The sequence below is a fragment of the Notolepis coatsorum genome (assembly GCF_963971535.1).
Source record: "Notolepis coatsorum genome assembly, chromosome: 11".
In the NCBI taxonomy this organism is placed as follows: Eukaryota; Metazoa; Chordata; class Actinopteri; order Aulopiformes; family Paralepididae; genus Notolepis; species Notolepis coatsorum.
The window spans coordinates 54,369,561-54,393,500 of NC_140175.1; the positions used below are offsets into that span (position 1 = coordinate 54,369,561).

The following is a 23,940-nucleotide window of genomic DNA, read 5'->3' on the forward strand; positions in this document are numbered from 1 at the left end:
TGCCAGTGTTTGTGATGGCATCACAAATTATTGTTAAAAAACAGGCTAGCATATGTATGATTAGCAACCACACTGGGTAGCACTTTATAATAACACCCTGTTATAATACATTTATAAGGTATTTGTAGATAATGAACTAATCATGAACAAACCATTTATATACATTCATAAATGATTATTAAATCATTTATAACTATATTTGTATACCATTTACAAAGTATTTATAACGCATTAGTGGATAATGAACTAATCATGAACAAACCATTTATATACATTCATAAATGATTATTAAATCATTTATAACTATATTTGTATAACATTTACAGATTAGTTCTACATTATTTATAACTCAGTATCAACATTGTTTGTACTTGATTTGTTCATCATTAAATAATGTTGTTTAATGTGTAGTAACACATTTGTAGATGCTTTGAAAAATGGATATGAAAAAACGACTATAGTGTATCTCCATTTATTTTACATGTTCAACAAATGATTTGTTAAGACATTCATAAAACATTTATAAATCATTTGCAGATGCTATCGTGGGGGCCAATCTAAAGTGAAGCCTATTCATCATTAACAAGTGTCTAATACAGTTAATTATTTGTTTACTTTTTCATCACGTTACAAATGTTGTAGGCAGCTTTCGGATACACCCTTCTTTGTGACATCAAACAGTGACAGAATTAGGACTAAAGATAAATGCAATTTTATTAACATATAAAATACATGTGCATGACATATAGTGCAACATCGGGGGGCACTAGTAGTACCCTGGCCAGGTAGAGTATCTAGAGAGGAAGTCTCACGCGAGCGAGACTTGACGTCACGTGTGTTGCACTGTTGCCGTCTGTTTGAATGGAAGCACTTAGCACAAGTTATCCGTGCTGCGTCTATACTTTCGCTTTTAATAAGGTATGGGCAGGTTAAACACCTTTTTTTGTTGGTAAATCTATTCCATCATTTCCGACCTACTATGTTGTGTAGACGTTCGTGTAGATGTGGTGGCCGCTAACGTTACATTTGTTCGACACGACACACAAGAGAAATAATTATTTGTGTCGTGTCATCATCACTGAGCACACATTAGGAACACATGTAACGTTAGCGGCCACCACATCTACATGAACGTCTACACAACATAAGAGTTGTTTGTAGGTCGGAAATGATGGAATAGATTTACCAACAAAAAAGGTGTTTAACCTGCCCATACCTTATTAAAAGCGAAAGTATAGACGCAGCACGGATAACTTGTGCTTCCATTCAAACAGACGGCAACACACGTGACGTCAAGTCTCGCTCACGTGAGACTTCCTCTCTAGATACTCTACCTGGCCAGGGTACTCCTGGGTCCTAGTGCCCCCCGATGTCATGCACATGTTAAAATTGCATTTATCTTTAGTCCTAATTCTGTCACTGTTTGATGTCACAAAGAAGGGTGTATCCGAAAGCTGCCTACAACATTTGTAACATGTGATGAAAAAGTAAACAAATAATTAACTGTATTAGACACTTGTTAATGATGAATAGGCTTCACTTTAGATTGGCCCCCACGATAGCATCTGCAAATGATTTATAGATGTTTTATGAATGTCTTAACAAATCATTTGTTGAACATGAAAAATAAATGGAGATACACTAGTCGTTTTTTCATATCTATTTTCAAAGCATCTACAAATGTGTTACTACACATTAAACAACATTATTTAATGATGAACAAATCAAGTAAAAACAATGTTGATAATGAGTTATAAATAATGTAGAACTAATCTGTAAATGTTATACAAATATAGTTATAAATGATTTAATAATCATTTATGAATGTATATAAATGGTTTGTTCATGATTAGTTCATTATCCACTAATGCGTTATAAATACTTTGTAAATGGTATACAAATATAGTTATAAATGATTTAATAATCATTTATGAATGTATATAAATGGTTTGTTCATGATTAGTTCATTATCTACAAATACCTTATAAATGTATTATAACAGGGTGTTATTATAAAGTGCTACCCAACACTGATTTTGATGGATTTTCAGTTTTTTTGTAATGTCAGATTGAAAAAAATACTCACTCTTACCATAAGGGACTAAATTGTCCTCTTCAAAAACGCCATACAAATATTACTATATGTTGAAATACCACTTTTTCTTTCATAAATCTTTTATTCAACTTCAGCCCTGATCATAACACCACATATTCATTTAATAATTCTAACCCTTTAAATACCAGTGTGTGTGTGATGGCATATATTTGCAATATATCAAATGCAAAGTAGATTTTTCTGGGGGGGATTATTACAGGCTAGCATGTGCCAATGATTAGCAACAACACTGATTTTGATGGATTTTTTGTTTTTTGTAAGGGTCCCGCCTCCACCAATCACATGCGGCTCCCTTTGTGTGTGTGTGTGTGAGCAAGAGAGAGAGAGATAGTTCTCCAATTTGTGTGAGTTGCAGTGATCTCCTGGTTGTTCCCTACCTAGGTTATCTAACTATCACACCGCTGCAACTAGAAACACTGGCCTGGCCTGCTGCTAAGTTCAGTGGCCTGACTGCACACAATTTTTCTTTTTTAGATTTTTTTAGATTTTTTTATCATCTGGCGACCCCCCACTTTGGGAACCACTGATCTAACACATACTAGTATAAACAACCACATCATTTGTGCTAACCAGACTGGGTGACCAATGAGGGTTTCCTGGCCCATCTGGCTACAGGAAACCCTCCATTCTAGTATGGGTGATGACCAATGAGGGTTTCCTGACACATCTGGCTACAGGAAACCCTCCATTCTAGTCTGGGTGATGACCAATGAATGTTTCCTGGCCCATCTGGCTACAGGAAACCCTCCATTCCAACAGCTTGATATGCACTTGATCCCTAGATGTCACACAGCAAATATTGTGAGAATTGAACAAACAGCCTAGATATGTAGGGAAAAGTTAAAAAGAATCCCACAATGGTGGAAGATCTAATATGGGGGTGGGGTCTCAGTGGCAAAGTTGTAGAATAAGGATACATCATATGTATGTGTAAGAAGTCTCATGTCGATTGGACTTGCAGTATAGAAGTTATTGGTTTTCAAAGTTGTACATTTTGACCTTTTTATTATAGTGCCACCATCTGCTGATCAGTGTAATAGTGTTGTGATCTGTCATTGTACTATGGTGAGACCTTTTTTATTTTATTTTATTTTCTTACATTTTTGGGAGACCGATCAACTTACACTAAAACATAGATGAGATGAGTGGCATACAACCTACTGAATGCAGTTGTACAGTAATCATTTTCTGTAAAGATCTCACTCTTTAAAGGCCAATAATCAACGATCCAAACTTCAAAACTAAGAAATAATAATGGAGACATGTTTTCATTCTCTAGTTGATTGACTGAACTCTTGATACAAGGACTATCGCTAACGGGTACATAATGAGTTTTTCTCACTAGACAACAGGTACAGTACATAATGAGTTTGTATCTAGACAACAGGTACATACAGTATGAGTTTGTATCACTAGACAACAGGTACATATGAGTTTTAATCACTAGACAACAGATGCATGAGTTTTAATCACTAGACAACAGGTACATATTAGTTTTTATCTCTAAACAAGTACATATGAGGTTCTATCACTAGACAACAGGTACATAATGAGTTTTTAATCACTAGACAACAGGTACATACTGAGTTTTAATCACTAGACAACAGGTACATATTCGTTTTTAATCACTAGACAACAGGTACATATGAGTTTGTAATCACTAGACAACAGGTACATATTAGTTTTTATCTCTAAACAAGTACATATGAGGTTCTACCCTTCAATGTGGCGTCCCCCAAGGAAGTTGCCTTGGTCCTTTGCTCTATTAAATTTTTGTTAATGATTTACCTTATGTATTGAATAATGCATGCATGGAAATGTATGCGGATGGCACGACAATGTATGTCTCTGCAGACAAAGATAACTTGGTTAATACGTTGCTCCAAGAAGAGTTAATGCTGGTTTCTAATTGGGTTACTGAAAACAAGTTAACACATTCAGGGCCATTGGGGCCGTCTAATCCCACTCTATGAGGCCAGCTTTTCATTACAAGTTTTCACTGTGCGTGAGGTTGTTTGTAGAGCTAAATCTATATTTTATATTATTGCTATGTGTCCATTGTCATTGTCAATTGACAGTATAAACCTTCCCTTCAATATGCCATAAAGATTTTTTTTTTTTATCAATACGTTCCCATTTTATAGCGTCGTGAATATGAACTATATACCGTAATGTTCTGGGGTAATTCCTGCAAAGTTATAGGGCGCTAAGCTAATAACGTTAAATCGATTGGCGTTTCGGCCCTACACAAGCTAGAGTTAAAAATCTAAATGCATATGATCGGTATCATGGTCCACCATGAATGCATGAAAGGGGGGGGGGGAGTCGTTTCTGATTATTGATTACCAATAACAGCATTCGCTATTGCAACATCATACGCTGAGCGGGTGGATGGCTATGAGAACAAGGCCCGATCAGATTGAAATTGACGTCAAATCGCTCTTACCTGTGGCCGGTTGGATTCCAAAAGGAATTTTCTATAATTTCTATAGAAAGTAGGTTTAAAAAATATATATATTCCCTCTTATAGGGCAAAGAAAACTTGTTTTTTTCCCCCTATAGGGCAAAGAAAACTTTCTCACTACTTTCTATAGAAGCAGCTGGGAGGGGCGCTGTTTTAAGTGAGCAAGCGTGGATTATTGAATTGATTGATTGATTAATTGCAAATTTTATTACTGTCCGCCTTGTTTCCAACTGGTTAAGCTTGGCGACTCTTTCGAAGTCGCTCTCTTTCGAAGTTGGTTATGGTTAGAGTTTGTCTTTAGAGCAGGGCGATAGACCACCAGCCCTGATTCCAAACTCTAACCTTAACCAACTTTGAAAGAGAGCGACTTCGAAAGAGTCGCCAAGCTTAACCAGTTGGAAACAAGGTGGACAGTAATAAAATTAGCAATCAATCAATTTAAAACACTTAAAACAGTGCACCTCCCAGCTGCTTCTATAGAAAGTAGGTTTAAAAAAAAAAAAATTATAAAAAAAGATTCCCTCTTATAGGGCAAAGAAAACGTAAGGTTATGAATATAACCAAGTTCTGTGAATGCTAGTGACGCTCAGCGTCATATTGCATATATCTTGCTTCAGTGTATATGCACTGAATACATTTCAAAATGCACCTTTACATACCAACATCCGTCTGACCACACCCCCATCTGCTACCTATATAAGCAGGGGTGGGGCCACACACTCATCTCCTTCCCAAAAAATTTCACCACAATGAAAAATCAAGGGCCGCAGTGGTGTCTAGACGCTGAGCGTCACTAGCATTCACAGAACTTGGTTATATTCATAACCTTACGTTCTGTATCATGCTAGCTTCCGCTCAGCGTCATATTTCATAACAGGAGCTGAGCGGGAGCTAAAAGCTCGACAAATGTACCCCGCTGAGGCCCCCCACAACCATCAGACCGGAGAGGACCGAGCCCCCCGACCCTCCCTAATGGAGGATACCCTCCCTATTGGAGGACGGGAGGGAGACGGATCCGACCGTGCGAAGAGAAACTCGAGCAACTCAACGCAGAGGGTGAGCAGACTGTGGCTTGACCCCACGACTACGCACACGCACAACCCGCATGCCACCAGGGAACGAACGGAAGGAACAAACCTCGTTACTGCCCCCAAAATCACGGGGTCAAGAGCAAACTCAACCCCGTGGCAAGGCCGTAGCAGCGGAGCGCGAAGGAAGACCCAGACCCACTGAAGGGACTGGATCCCCCGGAAAAAGGGGGCCCGGAGAGGTCAACGACGCCACAGCATCAAGACCTCACCAGGCGGTCACTAGTGACACCGCCCCCCACATCGCCAGCGTATTCGGACAAGGCCCCTCCAAGAGCGGGCCCTTCCCCCCACTAGCACGCCGCCTGGCACACTGACCCTGGCACACTCAGGCAGTCAGCATGGCTGTAACTCGAAGCACTCAAGAGGCTACACTACAGCGGGAGCAGGCAGCGCACCGGGGAGACGACCACCAGAAGGGGTCGGTCTCTCAATCCAGGCAGCAGGCATTTGACCCGAACCTGGAGCACTGTGGACAAGACAGGCGCCAAAAAGGGGTCAACTGAAGGCGGAAGGGGCGTATGCTGGCATTGTTGCGCACCATGACAAAAGCCTCCACCAAAAAACCCCGACCCAGAGGGGCCGAGGCAGAGAAGGCTGCCACGATTGGCAGACGTCATGAACGTGCAGGGGCACACTCAACCGGGTAACCCGGGAGTTGACTCTGCTCCAACACACCAGGGAATCAACCACCCTCTTGGTACCACATGCGGTGGTTGTTCCTATAACCCCTCAAGAAAAAACTCAAACACACCTGCGGGTATACACTGGCTATACCGCAGTACAAGTGTTTCAGTTTTCAAAAAGGGGTTATTCCAGGCCTACGAGTCGACGAAACACAACTTCGGACCGGGCCCAGCGGCCCGGGAAGCACACAGGGATGCCAGAGGAGGTCCATAAGACCACCTCAACAGCCCCCTCTTCGCCATGCGTAAGAGAGGAGCGAAAGGAATGGAAAACCCGCCCCTTTATGATAACGCAGGGTACAACATGTACCCAACAAAGGGTCTCCATAACGCCCAACCCTGTGACACCCGGGCCGACCCGGCATTTTTCCCCCCGAAAAAAGCACAAGTCCCTCAGGGTACCAGAACAGCAGATCTGCGTCCCCGGCGGACAACGGGTTAACTGACCTGGACCAGCGTGACCAGAACCAGTCCCGTGCCCTAACCACGCCGACATCCCCACTCCAAGAGAGGGGGTAGGTACGCGTGTCGATCTAAAACATGAAAAGAGGGCGCCACCCAGACGGTCCCATTCGTACCGCGCTCAGTGGCCCACCCCAAGGGCGTGAGACCCCTCTACCTATGTTTTGATCTATTCCGTTAACATCCCCCAGATATGAACGAGAATTCGTCGAGACCTAGTAACGGGCGATCGGAAGAGAAAACCTCCATCCCAGTTGCCATATAAAAACGCCGTTTTAATAATGAGCAACCAAGGCGTACCAGCCTCATGCGTGATTCTTATCAGAAACACCCAGAGCCAGCACTATGTACGCGTCGAGACCCAAACACATCAATGGATAGTCTAACAAGACACCAGACATTGTTCCTCCAAGTCGCCTGGGAGAACGACAAGGAGCCGTCATGCTTCATGTTCTTTCCTCTTTTTATTAAAAAAGAAAGAAACACAGACTGACATGAATCCCACGTGACGCGGCTGAGGGTAAATTTTTTTTCATTTTTACATCACGCCACCCTCGCCACAGGGAGGAGACGGGAATCCCCAGAGAGACTTCCCACGCGAGCTGTATAGATTGAAAAGAAATATTGCAATATTGAGCTATGTAACACTTAGGTTAGGGCTCTCCGAGGAGGAGGCACTGAACCAATACACACTCAATAATCGAATTGAATCGAATACACATACAATAGAGCAGAACTCCTTTTTGAAGTTCTACTCACCTTGACAATCTGAGGAGGAGGCTCTGAAAATCTGAGGAGGCTCCCTCACTGGGAAGGAGAGTCCGAACTCACAGAAGGCACTTCTCCCTGAGGAGGAGCTTCGTGAGGAGGAGCTCTGACAACTCCCTGAAACAGATCCATAACATGGAACCTGAACAACTCGCTCAGTGACGTACTCTATGGCGGGGGAATTTTCGCGGTGCACACGCCCAATTTTTCAGGGCGTGGGACCAGGAAACTCTTCTGTGCTTCTGTGGGCCAAACCTAACCCAGTTGTAGATCACACTGACACACACAACCCTTCATCACAACAAAAAATGGCAAAGTACACTCTTACTACAGAGGAACACCGTTTTTACGATAGAGACATAAGTCCTTGATTACGTATTGGCCACAGGCCTTGCTAAGCACACATGATAAGTGACCAAACAACCTTTTCTTCAGGAAAAGAATAGTTTCTCAAGCGGAAGCATAACCCCAGCAATTTAAGCTGAGGGTTACATCGTATCCCCACAAACACAGTGACACAATATATTGTAAACAAACATGTCTGAGAGGAGGGGGGGAAGCCCCAGGGAAACCGGGGGGGTCACCCCTCCTACCTTACCCTTGATACGACCAGGTTGAACAGGTACTCCTGTTAATATGTGAACATGCTGTTCATTGTCATCACAGGCTGAGAAAAAGATTCATTCCTCAATCACATGTCACTAAGCATAGCTTCACAGGTTAACTAACCCTCTTAGTTGTGAGTTCACCCACGTTACAAACGTTACATGAACACACATGTTCTCATCACAACTAACCAGTTCATTTTTACACATGTAAAAAACAACGCCGATTTTCTATGGAGAGAGAAGCTATACCAGTGACAATTCACACACTACACGCGTCGTATCCTCAATGTATTGCAGCAACACATGTTTTGGAAACATCGTTATTACAAAACATTTAGAAGGGAATAAAAGAAGAAGTGTTTAAAGTCCGGTCAGGACTCCTACCTTCACCCTGAGCGCAGGCCGAGAGGACTGCAACACTGGTCAACGGGACACAGAGTCGAACCCAGCATCTCCTGCGTTGGTGACGAGGGTATGTCCGCTACGCCACCCAGCCGCCGTTCTCCATGTTGACGAAGTCCTCGCTGGCATGGCACCCGGGTGTAGGGTCGACTAACATCCTCTGTCAAAGATGACGTCGTAGTCAGAGTGTTTAAGGCATGTTATAGTCACAGTAACGTTCAACAGTGTAGCATTAAGCTAACAGCTGCTCTCGACTGATAGCAGCAAGCTAACGTTTCCTAGCCTAGTGAACACAACGAGCTAGCGCCACAGCTAACAGCTGACTGGCTAACAACAGTAGGCCACAAACTAGCATGCAAGCTAAGCAGCTATCACCTGAACTGTACACAACGACATAACAAGCCACACTTCAGACAGGCCGCTGTCTGAAACCCTCCTCATCCTTAAGAGAGAAGAGAAAAAGAAATGTCAAACACAGTTTTCAACAGTGATTTACCATACAGCGGAGCCGGCACAATTCCCATCCGGGCTGCAGCCGACTTGAGCATGGATCTCCCGATAACGAAGATCCATGCCCACATTTCCTTGTTAGGGTGTACTCTCACTCACGTGAAAGATGGGGCCTGCACGGGACAGAGAAGCATCCGCTTGTCCAGAGAATCCCGGGTTCAACCAGGTCTCGGTCGCGGCCCACTAGTTTGACCATCATGGGCGTCAGACCAAGATCCTCCGTCCGCCGCTTAAGAAGCCGAGCAGAGGACTCCAATCTGGGGCCGGCGTTCGTAAAATTGTCAGCTAGCCCCCATAGCACTAACAGACAACTAGTGCTTGCAAGCAAAACAGCTTCTCACAACAGCCGGTGCCTCCCACAGTCCAGCTGTATGACCGGAGGTTCAATACCTATCCAGCCGCAGCAAGGAGGACTGCAGGTGGGGAGTATATCAGCGGCGCGAGCACCTAATACGAAAAAGCCGGTGGAGGTCAGAATGATCATCATCTTCCAGACACTCCAGTGACGAAGACAATATCGCTGTATTTTCTCGAAAATAGTGAGAGAGAAAATAAAGATATAATGTCAACGTATCTCCTTGTCTTCTGTTTTCCTTTCTTCAGATAAATACTTTCTTTCCCACGTCAAGTGAGGTATATAACAGGCACTTCCTTGTGGTGAAATTTGAGAAGGAGATGAGTGTGTGGCCCAACCCCTGCTTATATAGGTAGCAGATGGGGGTGTGGTCAGACGGATGTTGGTATGTAAAGGTGCATTTTGAAATTTATTAAGTGCATATACACTGAAGGGAGATATATGTAATATGACGCTGAGCGGAAGCTAGCATGATACAGAACTTCTTTTTCCCCCTATTGGGCAAAGAAAACTTTTTTTGTTTTTGTTTTACCTACTTTCTATAGAAGCATCTAAGAATGAAGTTCTATAGAAAGTAGGTTAAAAAGAAAAGTTGGATGTGTTAGTTTGTTGGATGTCTTAGTTGAAAGACAGTTGGATGTGTTAGTTTGTTGGATGTCTTAGTTAAAGACAGTTGGATGTGTTAGTTTGTTGGATGTCTTAGTTGAGAGACAGTTGGATGTGTTAGTTTGTTGGATGTCTTACTGAGAACAGTTGGATGCACTTCCGAGCTGCTTCCACATCTAACAACCACCCCTAGGCATGGTCTAATTCTCATAACCCAATCCTGCGTGTGATGTAATGCTTTATTATGGTCAATTATTTGGGACAATGACCGAGTATAGCTATACATTATCCCGCTTATTACAGGGCTAACTTACTAACAATATACGTAATTAATTTTACACCATCGACAAGACGAGATCAAATGCAGATGCAGTTGTTCTGTTGCTCCTCTGTCATCGGCAGGTGTGTGGACTTGATTGCACCTGATGTAGTGCAGCTGTGCATATGGTAAAGCTTAGCTTTCGTGACTGCGATCAAAATGCTTGATTGTGATTGGTCAATAGCGCTCTGTTGCCCCTAGCAACGGTCATTATTGCGCATTGCCCCTAGCAGCGGTGAATTATCGAGAAATAATTTACCACTGCTAGGGGCAACGGAGCGCTATTGACTAATCACAATCAAGCATTTTGGCTAATGTTAAAAGCCATGTAATAAGAGGTTTTAATCACTAGACAACAGGTACATAGGAGTATGAATCACTAGACAACAGATCAAACTGTATGGGGGATTGGGGCTTTAAGATGTGCAGTAACTATTCCTTTAAGATACAATGATACATACAGCATTCCCTCAGTGTTTAACGTGTGTTGTTGTTGTGATTAACAGGGCCTGACTGTGTGCATGTTGTGGACTCTGTACTACGGGCTGCTCAGTGCCCTCGCTCCGGGCTACGGCTGGATTCTGGTCTTGCGAGGCCTGGTTGGCTTTGGCATCGGAGGGGTCCCTCAGTCGTAAGCTCTCCGCCTCTTCCACTGTTGCTACACTGTACTGCCCTGATATGGAATCTTAAAGGAACACACCAACATGGTGGGAACTGTGTTCACTGTCTTCTCGTCAGACAAGAAGATATACCAACTTCCTCTCTGTGCGTTCAGTAGAAAGCTAGTTATCAAATGAATGAAAGCGGATAAGGACCACTAGCCAAGCTGTTGGCCAAAAACAGTTTTGAGCTAGGCTAGCGGTCTGTAGCCACTTCCAATCATTAGTGCTAAGCTAGCTTGCAGTCAGATAGCTTTCTACTGAACACACACAGAGGAAGATATATATCAATCTTCTTTTCTGACTCTGGAGAAGATGGTAAGTGCATTTCCTATAATGTTGGCGTGTTCCTTTAATGCCCTGCATATTTTGTATACTTTGCATGTGATTTCTGAATAAGTTCCAATGGTCTGTTTCCTTGTATTAGGCCTCCAGATTCCAATATGTTATTTTCATGGCCTAAGAAAGTTCAGTTAATATTGGTGAACATGGGCTAAGCCAGAAACCAGATAAATAAGTATCAAACTAGTGATGTCATCAAGTATAAAGTCTGGAGCTGCTCCAAAGACAATGAATGGGAGTTTGTTTGAGTCTTTATACCAAAATTAGCTTTATTCTATAGTAGTGGTCTCAGTTCCTCAACCCAATCGAATCATTCAAATTGGACATTTCAAATGTCTACACTTGGCTCCTCCTGCACTCTCCACCTATTCTGCTGCTTGTTAAGACAGAAGCACAGAAACTCAAACACGTGGGTTCATTTTCATAGTTCTGTGCATCATTTCAACAACTTGTTGTTTCAAGCCTGCTGTCAAACCTGCTCATCCTGATTGAATATCCCTTACGATCGGGCCAGTCTCTTCTGATTGAGGTGGTTACATGAGGCATGTTTATTCTCATCAGGCTATTATTAGGATTGTTAGTGGAATTTTAGGGTCCATGTAAGCACAGCTACTGTCACCTTTACCAGTTTACCATTTAATGCCACATATAGCCTCGGCATAACAGTTTGGTAAGCCTACATCTGACCTCAAGAGGCTTTATTCTGTTATTGTAGCACACAGTACGTCTTCTCTGGGGACAATTCAATCTGTGAAGACAGCTTAGCAACAGCCCTGGTCCAATTCTGAAGAAAGCAAGTGTATTTTTAGGCTAGACTGCTAGAACTGCTTCCACAATCCTACGTTTCACTTGACATTTTCTTTGGCACCACACAACTCCCATTCAGTTCCAATGAAAACCTTCCCTGCTTTTTTTCTGATTTTATATATCGCCTATATCTCAGGTCCTTCCGATACAGTAGAACTCATCACATAATATATCACAAGTTAAACAATGTGGTCATCTGGGATACCATACTTATACACAGCTCATGTGTGTGTCCTGTGTCTGACTATGCTTCTAGGATTTGGGGTTTCCTTGAATATTTAAGGTAAAACAATGTACATCACACATTCAATCCTTTTTGGAAGTTCAAAAATCTTACTTCAGTTTTGACCATTAGTGGAGATATGGGATGGGAACCTCCAAACATAAATGTAAAATGCTTCGGCTTTGGAATAGACTTGTGAAGATGTCTGATGTTTAGGGATTTACTAATAATTCTTATATTATGTGAATGATTTAGCATTCATTTTCTAGAACCGGTTATTGTGTGATATTCAGGAGATTAGGAGTCAAATGTTTCTCATGTATAAAGAAAAATACAAGAGATGTATCTGTTGATTTATGGTATAATCAAAGATGATGAACTTATTGTCTCATAAAGAATAGTTACAGTGCAGACCCTTATGTGAAGTATAATTTAAACAAAAGACAAAGATCCCTATGTGCACAGATACGGTCAGGAACATTACCACTAGCCCTAGAGACCAGCAGGTTTAATGCCACCCCAGAGGAGGACAGACTCTGTTTGGTGTGTGAGCTACAGTACTGTAGGCTAAATTAAATGAATGGATGAAATGAAAATGAGGTAAATCTTTTGTTTTACTGTCCTGTCTACAAGGAAGTAAGGGATGTACTTTTTTAGTAAAATGTCCTTCATTTATGTTGATTTTTGTGAGCGGGATGGATATGAAAAACTTGAGTTGTAGCAGATTGTATTAATGAATGAAATAATGGAACACTGCAACAGTATTTCTTTTTGGGCTGGGCACTTTGTCTGCATGATACAAAAATAAAAATAAATCAATCAATCTATATAACCTATTTCCCCCAGAACAGAGTAAAGACAAGCATTCCTTGTGTTTCAGGGTGACGCTGTACTCAGAATTCCTCCCCATTAAGACCAGGGGCACCTGTATTATGCTGATTGAGGTACTGTGCTTCTATGCTTCTATTAATCAATATCTTCAGTTTCCACATCAATGTAAATGTGCCAGAATTAGCTAATGAGCTAGTTTTCATCTGTAGTCCCTGCCTAACACATGTCTTCATGGTTCTATGCTGGATGTGGTTGTATGCAGTATGTGGTTCTATGCTGTATGTGGTTCTATGCTGTATGTGGTTCTATGCTGTATGTGGTTCTATTTGTATGTTGTTCTATGCTGTACAGTATGTACAGTAGTTCTATGCTCAATGTTCTGTTAAAGCAATTCAAGTTTCATTACAATATACTTTGTCTCCACAGAATGAGATAATTGACATTCTGACATTTATCGATCTGAGCTCATAGTGATTATTCAATATTTCAAAATTGCAGTTGATTTCAGCCTCTAAAGAGATAAGATAAGACAATGACCCTGCACATAGAGAGGGGGATGCATGGAAGCAGTATGGAGAAAGCTGCTCTTTAAAACACTTAGAAAATAATTAGATACTAGTTTTTCCCAAGGCCATCTTCATGATTGCAATCTCAATCTCTGTGTAACAGGAGCATCAAATGCATCCCTACTAACCACACTGACTCTAGTATATGCCATGAGTTTTACTTATAGGAACACGCCAACATTATGGGAAATGCACTTACTGTCTTCTGCAGTCAGATAAAAAGATGGATATCAATTTCCTCTCTGTGTGTTCCGTAGAAAGCTATCCAGCTGCAAGCTAGCCTAGCCTAGCACAAAGGAATGGAACTGGATATAGACCAGCTAGCTTTAAGCTAGGCTAGTGGTCCGTATGCTCTTCCATTCATTTATGCTAAGCTAGCTTGCAGCCAGATAGCTTTCTACTGAATGCACAGAGAGACAATTGGTATCTATCTTCTTGTCTGACTCTGGAGAAGATGGTACGCACATTTACCATAATGTTGGCGTGTTCCTTTAATGCCCTGAATATTTTCGTATACTTTGCATGTGATTTTGGAATAAGTGCCAATGGTCTGTTTCCTTGCATTAGGACTCCAGAATGAGTTCAAAATGGAAATCATTTCATGTATTTCTTTGATGTGTTGAAGACTAAACTTGGTCTGGGGGGTGTGTGTGTTGTCAGATCTTCTGGGCAATTGGTACGGTTGCTGAGGTCCTCTTGGCCATGTGGGTCATGCCCACCCTGGGCTGGCGCTGGCTGTTGGGCCTGTCCACCATACCGCTGGTGGTCTTCCTGTGCTTATGTTTTGTAAGTAAATTCCTGATCAAATGAGTTTAGACTAATCCTAATACTAGCTTTTATCCCATCCCATTGACACCCATTTACATTTTATAAATGTAACATGAATCTAATATAATAAATTATAAATGGCTGTTGATGGTCTGGGATGATTCCAAGGGCCACAAAACATTTTGTACCTGTGAGAGACTGTCAGCTGTTACAATAAATCATTTGTATATATACATATATAAAAGAAAATGGCAAATAAAAGTCTTGACAGTAACTGATGATATATCCATGTGTATTACTTCATTCTAACCCAGTGGCTGCCTGAGAGTGCTCGCTTTGACGTGCTGATAGGAAACAGGGACAGAGCTTTGGCAACATTAAACCGCATTGCTGCGGACAATGGAAAGCCATTGCCCCAGGGAACCCTGATAGCCCAGAAACAGGTGAGGCTGTATGAGAGGAATGACTGTGTGAATAAACAGGTGAGTCTGTATGAGGGCTGTGTGAGGGCTGTGTGAACAAACGGGTGAGTCTGTATGAGGGCTGTGTGAACAAACAGGTGAGTCTGTATGAGGGCTGTGTGAACAAACAGGTGAGTCTGTATGAGGGATGTGTGAACAAACAGGTGAGTATGTATGAGGGCTGTGTGAACAAACAGGTGAGTCTGTATGAGGGATGTGTGAACAAACAGGTGAGTCTGTATGAGGGCTGTGTCAACAAACAGGTGAGTCTGTATGAGGGCTGTGTGAACAAACAGGTGAGTCTGTATGAGGGCTGTGTGAACAAACAGGTGAGTCTGTATGAGGGATGTGTGAACAAACAGGTGAGTCTGTATGAGGGCTGTGTGAACAAACAGGTGAGTCTGTATGAGGGCTGTGTGAACAAACATATGAGTCTGTAATGTATGAGGGCTGTGTGTTCAGCCGCTGAGGGTGTGAGTGCATGATTAAAGGGTGACTTCAACATAGGGATGTTGTCAGTTGTATTGTTGTCAATAGTGATGTTGTCAGTAGTTTGGTGTGAATAACATTGTTGTTGTTCAGGAGGATGTTATATAGTGATGTTTGATGTGAATAACAGTATTGTTGTGATGTATTTGTTCAGGAATATGTTATATAATGATATTTGATGTGAATAACAGTATTGTTGTGATGTATTTGTTCAGGAAGATGTTATATAATGATATTTGATGTGAATAACAGTATTGTTGTGATGTATTTGTTCAGGTGGACCGTGGAAGGATCAGTGATCTGTTCACCGCTCAGTACCGCAGGACCACTTTGCTGCTCTGGTTCATATGGTTAGCTGCTATACATTCGGCTTTGCTTTGATTTATTGATTGATTGATTTGAAAAAGTACCATAATAATTACTGCATCTGAGTTATGCATGTGTACTATATGTAGCCAGTGATTATTTCTAATACTTCCCTCGTGGGAATTGGGTTAAACATCTTAACACATTATTACGATATTAAAATAAATACAAAGAAAAGCGAAAATAACAACATGATGGCGATAAAGTCAATGCAGGTAACGTCTTTAGACCAGAATAATGCTGTTGCCGGGGGAACAGCTTGGGCCCTAGTGTATTTCCTGTCAGCTGTTGTATTAGCAAACGCCGCAACAGTAAGTCAACGTGGGCCAATTTAGAATGTTTATGTTGTAGGGTTCTAAAAGGTCTACAGCTGTGGTTCTGTATCATACAGATCTTATGATCACTAGGTATTTTTTTTACAGCTGTGTGTTGTATGTCATTACTGTTTTGTTCGGTGGTTCAATGATGAGTTGAGTCCTTGAACACTAGTACATTTATCATGAACACTAGAACATTTATTTTATACAGAAGATCAGGTTACATGTTATTCATGCGCCTGTATACTTTCCGTAGCTGCATTTCTGGCAGACGTTCTCTGATTGGCCGACGCCAGTTTCTACACTGGTTAAGCTTAGGCAATCTTCGAAGTTGGTTAAGGTTAGGCAAGTTCTTTCGACGGTTAAGCTTAGGCACTCTTTCGAAGTTGGTTAAGGTTAGAGTTTGTCTTAGAGCATGGCGATAGAACGCCAGGTAGTTTGCAGGCTGTTTGACGTGGAAATGGGCAAAGACACAGCTCGTCACGCTATTGGGCGCACATGTCACATGACCAGAAACGTCTGCCAGAAATGCGGCTACGGAAAGTATAGACGCTATTCATGCAGCGTGAATACCAAACCAAGCCGCATTTCTCGGAGACGCTCTCTGATTGGCCGACGCCTGTTTCTACACTGGTTAAGCTTAGGCACTCTTCGAAGTTGGTTAAGGTTAGAGTTTGTCTTAGAGCGTGACGGCAAGTTCTTTCGACGGTTAAGCTTAGGCGCTCTTTTTTTCGAAGTTGGTTATGGTTAGAGTTTGTCTAAGACTTAGAGCATGGCGATAGAACGCCAGGTAGTTTGCAGGCCGTTTTAGCATGGAAATAGGCAAAGACACAGCTCGTCACGGATTGGGCAAACGCGTCAGTGGCCAATCAGAGAGCGTCAGTCAGTGCCAATCAGAGAGCGTCTCCGAGAAATGCGGCTTGGTTTGGTATACACGCATTCATGCAGGTAACGCAAGATGCGTCTCTACTTTTCGTAGCTCCATTTCTGCAGACCCCTCTCTGATTGGTTGAGCTCCATTTCTGCAGACCCCTCTCTGATTGGTTGAGCGAAGCCCCTCTCTGATTGGTTTAGCTCGTCACGCGGTAAAAGGCGGATGTAATGTTATCATATCAAGAACAGAAGATAAAAAGAAATGTACTACCAGATTGCCTGTACGTTAATGCCAAGCAAGCAGTGCAAAAATGCTTCCGCATTCGTCACCGCACGCTAGTGCGGTAAAGCGCCCTTCTTTTCAGACAAATGCTACCGTGCGTGCACCGGCGGCGGCGTGCTCGCTCAGGTGCGTGCGTGCGCCGGCGTGCTCGCGCGAGGTGCCCGCGCATGCGACACGAGCGGAGCTCAATATATATAAGTCACCGCCCCTTATTCAGTATCCAACAAATAGCTCAATTGGCAAGGACACATGGCTGTGGATCCTATGGCTTGTTTGCTGGCGAGTTCGAATCCCATCGAAAATATTTTTTAACGTGATTTTTTTTTAACGTGTATTCTTTCGCCGATTAAGGTTAGGCATTGTTTCGGAGTTGGTTAAGGTTAGAACGGTTAAGTTTAGGCGCTGTTAAGGAGCTGGTTAAGGTTAGAGTTTGTCAAAGAGAATGGCAATATAATTTCTATGGTTAAGGTTAGGCATGGTTAAGGTTAAGGTTAAGGTTAGGCATTGTTTCGGAGTTGGTTAAGGTTAGAACGGTTAAGTTTAGGCGTTGTTAAGGAGCTGGTTAAGGTTAGAGTTTGTCAAAGAGAATGGCAATAGACAGCCTATTTCCGCGAAAATGAAAGGCGCATTACTGCATCCCACTACGGTAAATTTTTGCACTGCTTGCTTGGCATAAAGCTACACGCTACCAGATTCGCGTATAACGTTATTTCGCGTGACTTCACGGTTTATTCATAACGTTATGCACATTTCACAACACAGCCAGCTGTCAGAAACTGTACATTGTAACGTTATGTTATTTCGCGGCCTGCCCATTTGATGTTCCCAAATCATATTCAGAAAGTATCACAGAGACTTCTATTGACCAAGGAATTAGTTATTATTAGTAAGACACAACATTTCCGTAGCAATTGACCACCAGACTCTTTCTCTTAAGGCATTAACTGGGTTAATTAATATAAATGTTATATTGTAACTGTCTAGTTACACATTGGTTCCGAAACATGTATGTTCCAGGCTGCAATTAAAACTTTGAATGAGAGAGCTCTGGTCAGTGAAGCCGGCGATGCGAGCCGCGAGCGATTATTATTGGTTTTTAATGACAAACCAATTACATAATCCAACATATGTGTAAAGGCACACACAACATATTCCAGTTAACGGTATATTTTTTAAATGATTCGTTATGGCGTAATCAATACTTCCATGCGTATAAATTGCGTTTGCGACCTCCATGTTTTGGGGATATTCATCAGAAAACTCGGATCCGGGATTCGGCTCCCATCCGTCGGGCAAGAACTGTGGGTTTTCAGCCTCTCTCTCTGGAGCTTAACGGAGTTTCGACTCCTGGCTAGAGGAGCTTGTCGCGGCTCATGCGCATGCGCGCGCTCGGCCAATCAGAGAGGGGTCTGCAGAAATGGGCTCAACCAATCAGAGAGGGGTCTGCAGAAATGGAGCTACGAAAAGTAGAGACACATCCAAGATGGTCGTTCTTACTTGTTCTTGCTCTAGTTATCAGAACCTACCATACTGACACCTAGTGGTGCAAATGAATAATAACATCCCTAATTATCACCAGGTTCGCCAATGCCTTCACCTACTATGGCCTGGTGCTGCTGACCACTGAGCTGTTCCAGGCTGGAGATGCCTGCGGCGGTGAGTTAGAGCTCCTTCTGATTGTATTTAACTGTGATGTTTGATACTGCTATAGGCAGGACCTTTATTGTGAGACACACTTGAACCAGAACAGCAAGCTTGACCCTGCTGTACAATGTAATGATGTGCATAGTGTGAGGAATAAAAGTACATATCTGTGTGTAGACAGACATCTGTGTCTGTACCTGGTGGTGTTTTTCATATTAATTAATTAGTCATAACATGGTGTGAGAAGTTGGATACTTGTAAGGGAATACTTTGGCATTTTGAGTTTTTGTTGATTATTTGTGGCTAGCTTTGCCCCTGGGTTTCAATGAAGAAGAAGAATTATGCTAACATGTCATTTAATGGCACCAGAAGGAAATATATCTTGAGTGTGTCTGGAGAAAGATATGCACCTAAAATAAAAAGTTCAAGGTATACCTTTACTTTGACTTCGATTTACAAGGACACTCGCCATCACAATGCAAATGACATGTCGTCAGCTTGTGACTGCAACTTGTTCCTGTTTGCGGACGACTCAGCCCTGCTGGTCTCTGACAAGAACAAGTTACAGGTTGAAAAAGCCCTCAGCTCGGAACTAGGCAAAATCTGCATATGGCTCGCCGACAACAAACTATCATTACACATGGGCAAAACAGAGTCCATTCTCTTCGGTTCAAATAACAAACTCAGCAAAACAGACGGCTTCTCAGTTACAGTGGGTGACAATATTGTCACAAGGAAAGATCAAATTACCTACCTGGGTTCCATCCTAGAGGCTAATCTTTCCTGTGACAAAATGGCATCCAATGTAATAAAAAAAGTCAATCAACGAACTCGATTCTTGTACCGGATCTCCTCCCTGGTAAACAAGAATACCCTGAAGACTCTGGCAGGAGCACTCATTCAAGGGTACTACGACTATGCTTGCACCTCATGGTACCAAAGCACCTCAAAGGCACTAAAAACCAAATTACAAACATCTCAAAACAAACTAGTCAGACTACTACTTGACCTGACTCCTAGAACCCACCTCACCCCTGCACACTTTGCCAACCTAGGATGGCTTAGAGTAGACAACAGAGTACAGCAACTTGCAATGGGCCTGGTCTACAAGATACACTACACGACCAAGGTACCCATGTACATGTCAAAATACTTCCCAAAGGTCAGTGAATACCACGATCACAACACCAGAGGGAGCTCCACAAATCATGTAAAACCCAGATTCGGCTCAAACAAGGGACTAAACACGTTTCGCAATTATGCCACAACAATGTGGAACGCCCTACCCAAAGCTGTAAAGGAATGTAAATCACTACCCACCTTCAAAAACACTCTCAAAGAACACCTACGGGAGACTGCAATTCAAAACTGGCCCCTACAAATGTCCTAACCCAGTTGTACAATAAAGACAAAGCATGGCTTTGTCAGTATTCCAACGTACAGCCGCACCCAACCCCACCCCACCTACCCAACCTCCTCCAATGTACAGTTTCCATGTCAAATGTATGTCAGTATTCCAATGTACAGTGTGTGTGTCCCCCCCCTACCCAACCCCCCCCCCCCCCCCCCCCCCGCACCTCCAATGTACAGCCCCACCCCACCTACCCAACCTCCCCCAATGCACAGTGTCTATGTCAAATGTATATACTCTTCTTCTGGATTTTTTTAGTATCACAAACAGTACTGTATTTGAAAATCTGGTATGTCATAAATGTATAGATGTAGCAGTACTGTCTATCTGTATGTCATGTGTGTCATATGATGAATTGAAAATGGGGGACCCTGATGGAAACAAGACGAAAGTCTTTCTCAGGTCTGCATCCTCTTAACAATTGTATGTATTGAGCTGTACTGTACTGTACCCATTCTGCAATCTGTTAATAAACTTTTCAATCAATCAATCAATCAATCAATCAATCACAAGAGGAACTTCACCACTTGAGGGTTAGAATAGGAGATGGAATCTGTGCCATGTATGCCAAACAGTTCTCCATCCTCTCTGTAAGAATACTTGTGTCTTTGGGCTAACTGTGACCTTGTCTGTTCCTTATAGTGACCCAAGGTGCCAAGATTGAGCCAAGCTGTAGTCTGGAGTGTAAATACTTGACGTTAGCTGACTACAAAGATCTACTGTGGACCACGCTGGCTGAATTCCCAGGTGAAAAGCTGCCTGATTGTATTTCTTCAAGCCAGCTGGCGACAACCAGCAGAAACTCAATGCCAGTATACAGCACAGTGTATTTATCATCAAGAAATGTGCCAGTGCCACTTTCTAATTGATGTACAATTCTGAGTACTAACTCTACATACCAACCTGTCCTGATCTGATCCAGTACTTTTACTGAACAAGGTACAACCATGCTGACATTAGACCTGAGATAGTTATTTACATGTTACATTTATAAAAAGATCAAGTCACATTATTTGGCTCACAGCCAACATGTCAACCCTTGGCCCTCGTGTCAAAAGGTTTGGGTGTCCCTGGCTTATACCGTGCCAGAAGTTTGTGGTCAGTATGATTTAGACTAAATCCATTTTCCTCCATTTTAAGATCAAACAACATTCCATCTGTGAAAAAGACAAAAAATTATTGAACATTGCCCCTGGGCTTTGTATTTTGGTATTGAATTATGTGTACGTTTGTGTTGCATCATGCTGATGATATCTGATACCAGTATTAGTTGGGAGACTTCCCTGTTGATGTAGGGTCAGATAACACTCCCTCTATCAGAATGGAAGCCTGTGTTATTCTGTAAATTTTACCCTGTTGTATTGGTGTGTGTTTTCTCCCTCTCCTATAACTGTAGGACTCTTTATAACCCTCTGGGTGATCGATCGTCTCGGCAGAAAGCAGACCATGGCGTTGTGCTTCTTCATGTTCTCGCTCAGTCTTCTGCCTCTGTATGCATGTATCGGCAGGTAAGGACCCGTCTATTCGTCTATTATCCCTCACTGGAAAGATGTGGAGCAGTGGTTCACAACCTTCTTCATTTGGTGCACATTCATGACATTGCACATTTGGGGGCGACAGTGGCTCAGTAGGTGGAGTGGTCGTCTGTGTAATCAGAAGGTTCCCGGTTCGATTACGGATCCTTCCGGAAGCGTGTCAAAGTGTCCTTGAGCAAGACACTTAACCCATAACTGCTCCTGATGAGCAGGTTGGCGCCTTGCATGGTTGCTTCCGCCATTGGCATGTGAGTGAATGGGTGAATGAGAGGCATAAGTTGTAAAGCGTGTCTCCTGACCTGTTACTTGTACAGTCACAAAATATGCTGTGAATATTCATGACCTGTAGAGGGATCACACACACACAGCCTCTAGACTAGAGCCATCATATGGCAATATCAGCAGCTCTTTTTACAGTAACAACAAAGTGAGGAGATTGTTAGGCCTTGGTGGTGGTCTGCACTCTACTGAGTATGTTCTTCGAGTGTTTGTTAGATATGATTATGTCCAGAATTGTACTGTAGCTGAGGTTATACATGATGTAACAGTGGAGAAAGTAAGAAAGAAAGAAATGGATCAAAATAGTCACTCTCTTTATACTAACTTCTATTGAATGCCCCCATTCTAGGGACCCCTGGGGGTCCCCCGAACCCACGTTGAGAACCACTGCTTTAGAGCAACAAGAATATATAGTATGAAAAGACCGCATAGGTGATTTGTTTTTACATTTATGAATACAAATCAGAAAAATACATCAAATAAAATAAACCAAAATCAGGAAAAGTCCTGAAAAACCCTCCAGGGTTTCGGTGCCTTAGTGGTGTTTTAGTGGCTAACCTTAAACAACACTTTACACAATATAAAAACCCTCCAGGGTCTTAGTGGTGTTTTAGTGGCTAACCTTAAATAACACTTTACACAATATAAAAACCCTCCAGGGTCTTAGTGGTGCTTTAGTGGCTTCCCTTATACACAGGGGTTCAGTCGTAATATCAGAACTGCCTGGATGCCACGTGCACGCGCGCTCCCGCGCACGCGCATACATGTTCCCTTGCGTGTGCACAGAACAGATGATTATTATGCATAAATAGTAGGAAACATGTTTGTATAGGAAATTACTAGTTTTAGTTTAGTTTTTGTAAATATTGCCTTGAAATAGAGAAGCTGAAAAAGGTAGCAGGATGTAGCCTTCAATATATAAAGAAATTATATTGTCAACAGATATGGTTGAAAAACAAACAATGTTTTAAGTGTAATTGTAGTTACAATTTCTTTAATTGAATTAACTTAAACTAGAAAAGTAAATACAAACTAAATTAACAATGTAACTTAGTTTACAGAAGGACAGTTTCCTTCTGAAGCACAACTTAATGCCTCATTCTTCCAGTCGGGACCATTTGTCACATAGTGAGAGCTCCACAGATCAAGCAAACCCCCACAGGGCTTGTATTTTGGTTTTGCACTTCTCGTTCTTTGTTATGTTATTGGTATCCTATTATTATGCAAAGTCTAGGTGATAGATAAGTGCCGGTACTTGGCGCACGGCGTGGCGAGTCGAGTGAAAGTTGTGAACGCATTTTTGTGTGCGCGCGCGTGCACATCCGTGCACGTACTTCTGCTCAGAAAACTGCTGGGACGGCGTGGTACCGCGTGGGACCACCACTGCACCACTGCTTATACAACACTTTACACAATATACAAACGCTCCAGGGTCTTAGTGGCTTCCCTAAGTTATATAACACTTGACTTTACACAATATAAAAATGCTTCTGTATATTGTTGTTTGACTCACTTTTTTCTTTCTCTCTCTGTGTACAGGATAGCTCTTACAGTCTTCATCTTCATCGCCAGAGCCTTCATCTCAGGAGGGTACCAGGTTGTGTTCGTTTACACACCAGAGGTATGGGTTGCACATTAAAACTATCTGCTTAGATCAGCCATGGTCCAATCTTCTCAGGTAAAAGGGTCTGTAGAGTCGAGGC

At 42.4% G+C, this 23,940-nt stretch overlaps 1 protein-coding gene across 3 annotated transcripts in view; it reads left to right on the plus strand.

The window, feature by feature from the left end:
• The window catches only part of LOC311237553 (synaptic vesicle 2-related protein-like), a 39,912-nt gene that overhangs the window by 9,339 nt on the left and 6,633 nt on the right, over positions 1-23,940 (plus strand). Inside the window, exons 6-15 of one of the 3 annotated variants that reach the window (XM_084325499.1) lie at positions 10,890-11,014; positions 12,448-12,474; positions 13,295-13,358; positions 14,472-14,597; positions 14,894-15,022; positions 15,806-15,879; positions 18,948-19,024; positions 21,066-21,170; positions 21,820-21,931; positions 23,777-23,858. In XM_084325499.1, coding sequence (XP_084181625.1) covers positions 10,890-11,014; positions 12,448-12,474; positions 13,295-13,358; positions 14,472-14,597; positions 14,894-15,022; positions 15,806-15,879; positions 18,948-19,024; positions 21,066-21,170; positions 21,820-21,931; positions 23,777-23,858 — 921 coding nt within the window. The remainder of the gene's footprint in view (positions 1-10,889; positions 11,015-12,447; positions 12,475-13,294; positions 13,359-14,471; positions 14,598-14,893; positions 15,023-15,805; positions 15,880-18,947; positions 19,025-21,065; positions 21,171-21,819; positions 21,932-23,776; positions 23,859-23,940) is intronic. The other 2 variants (XM_084325501.1, XM_084325500.1) reach the window with 2 other exon arrangements.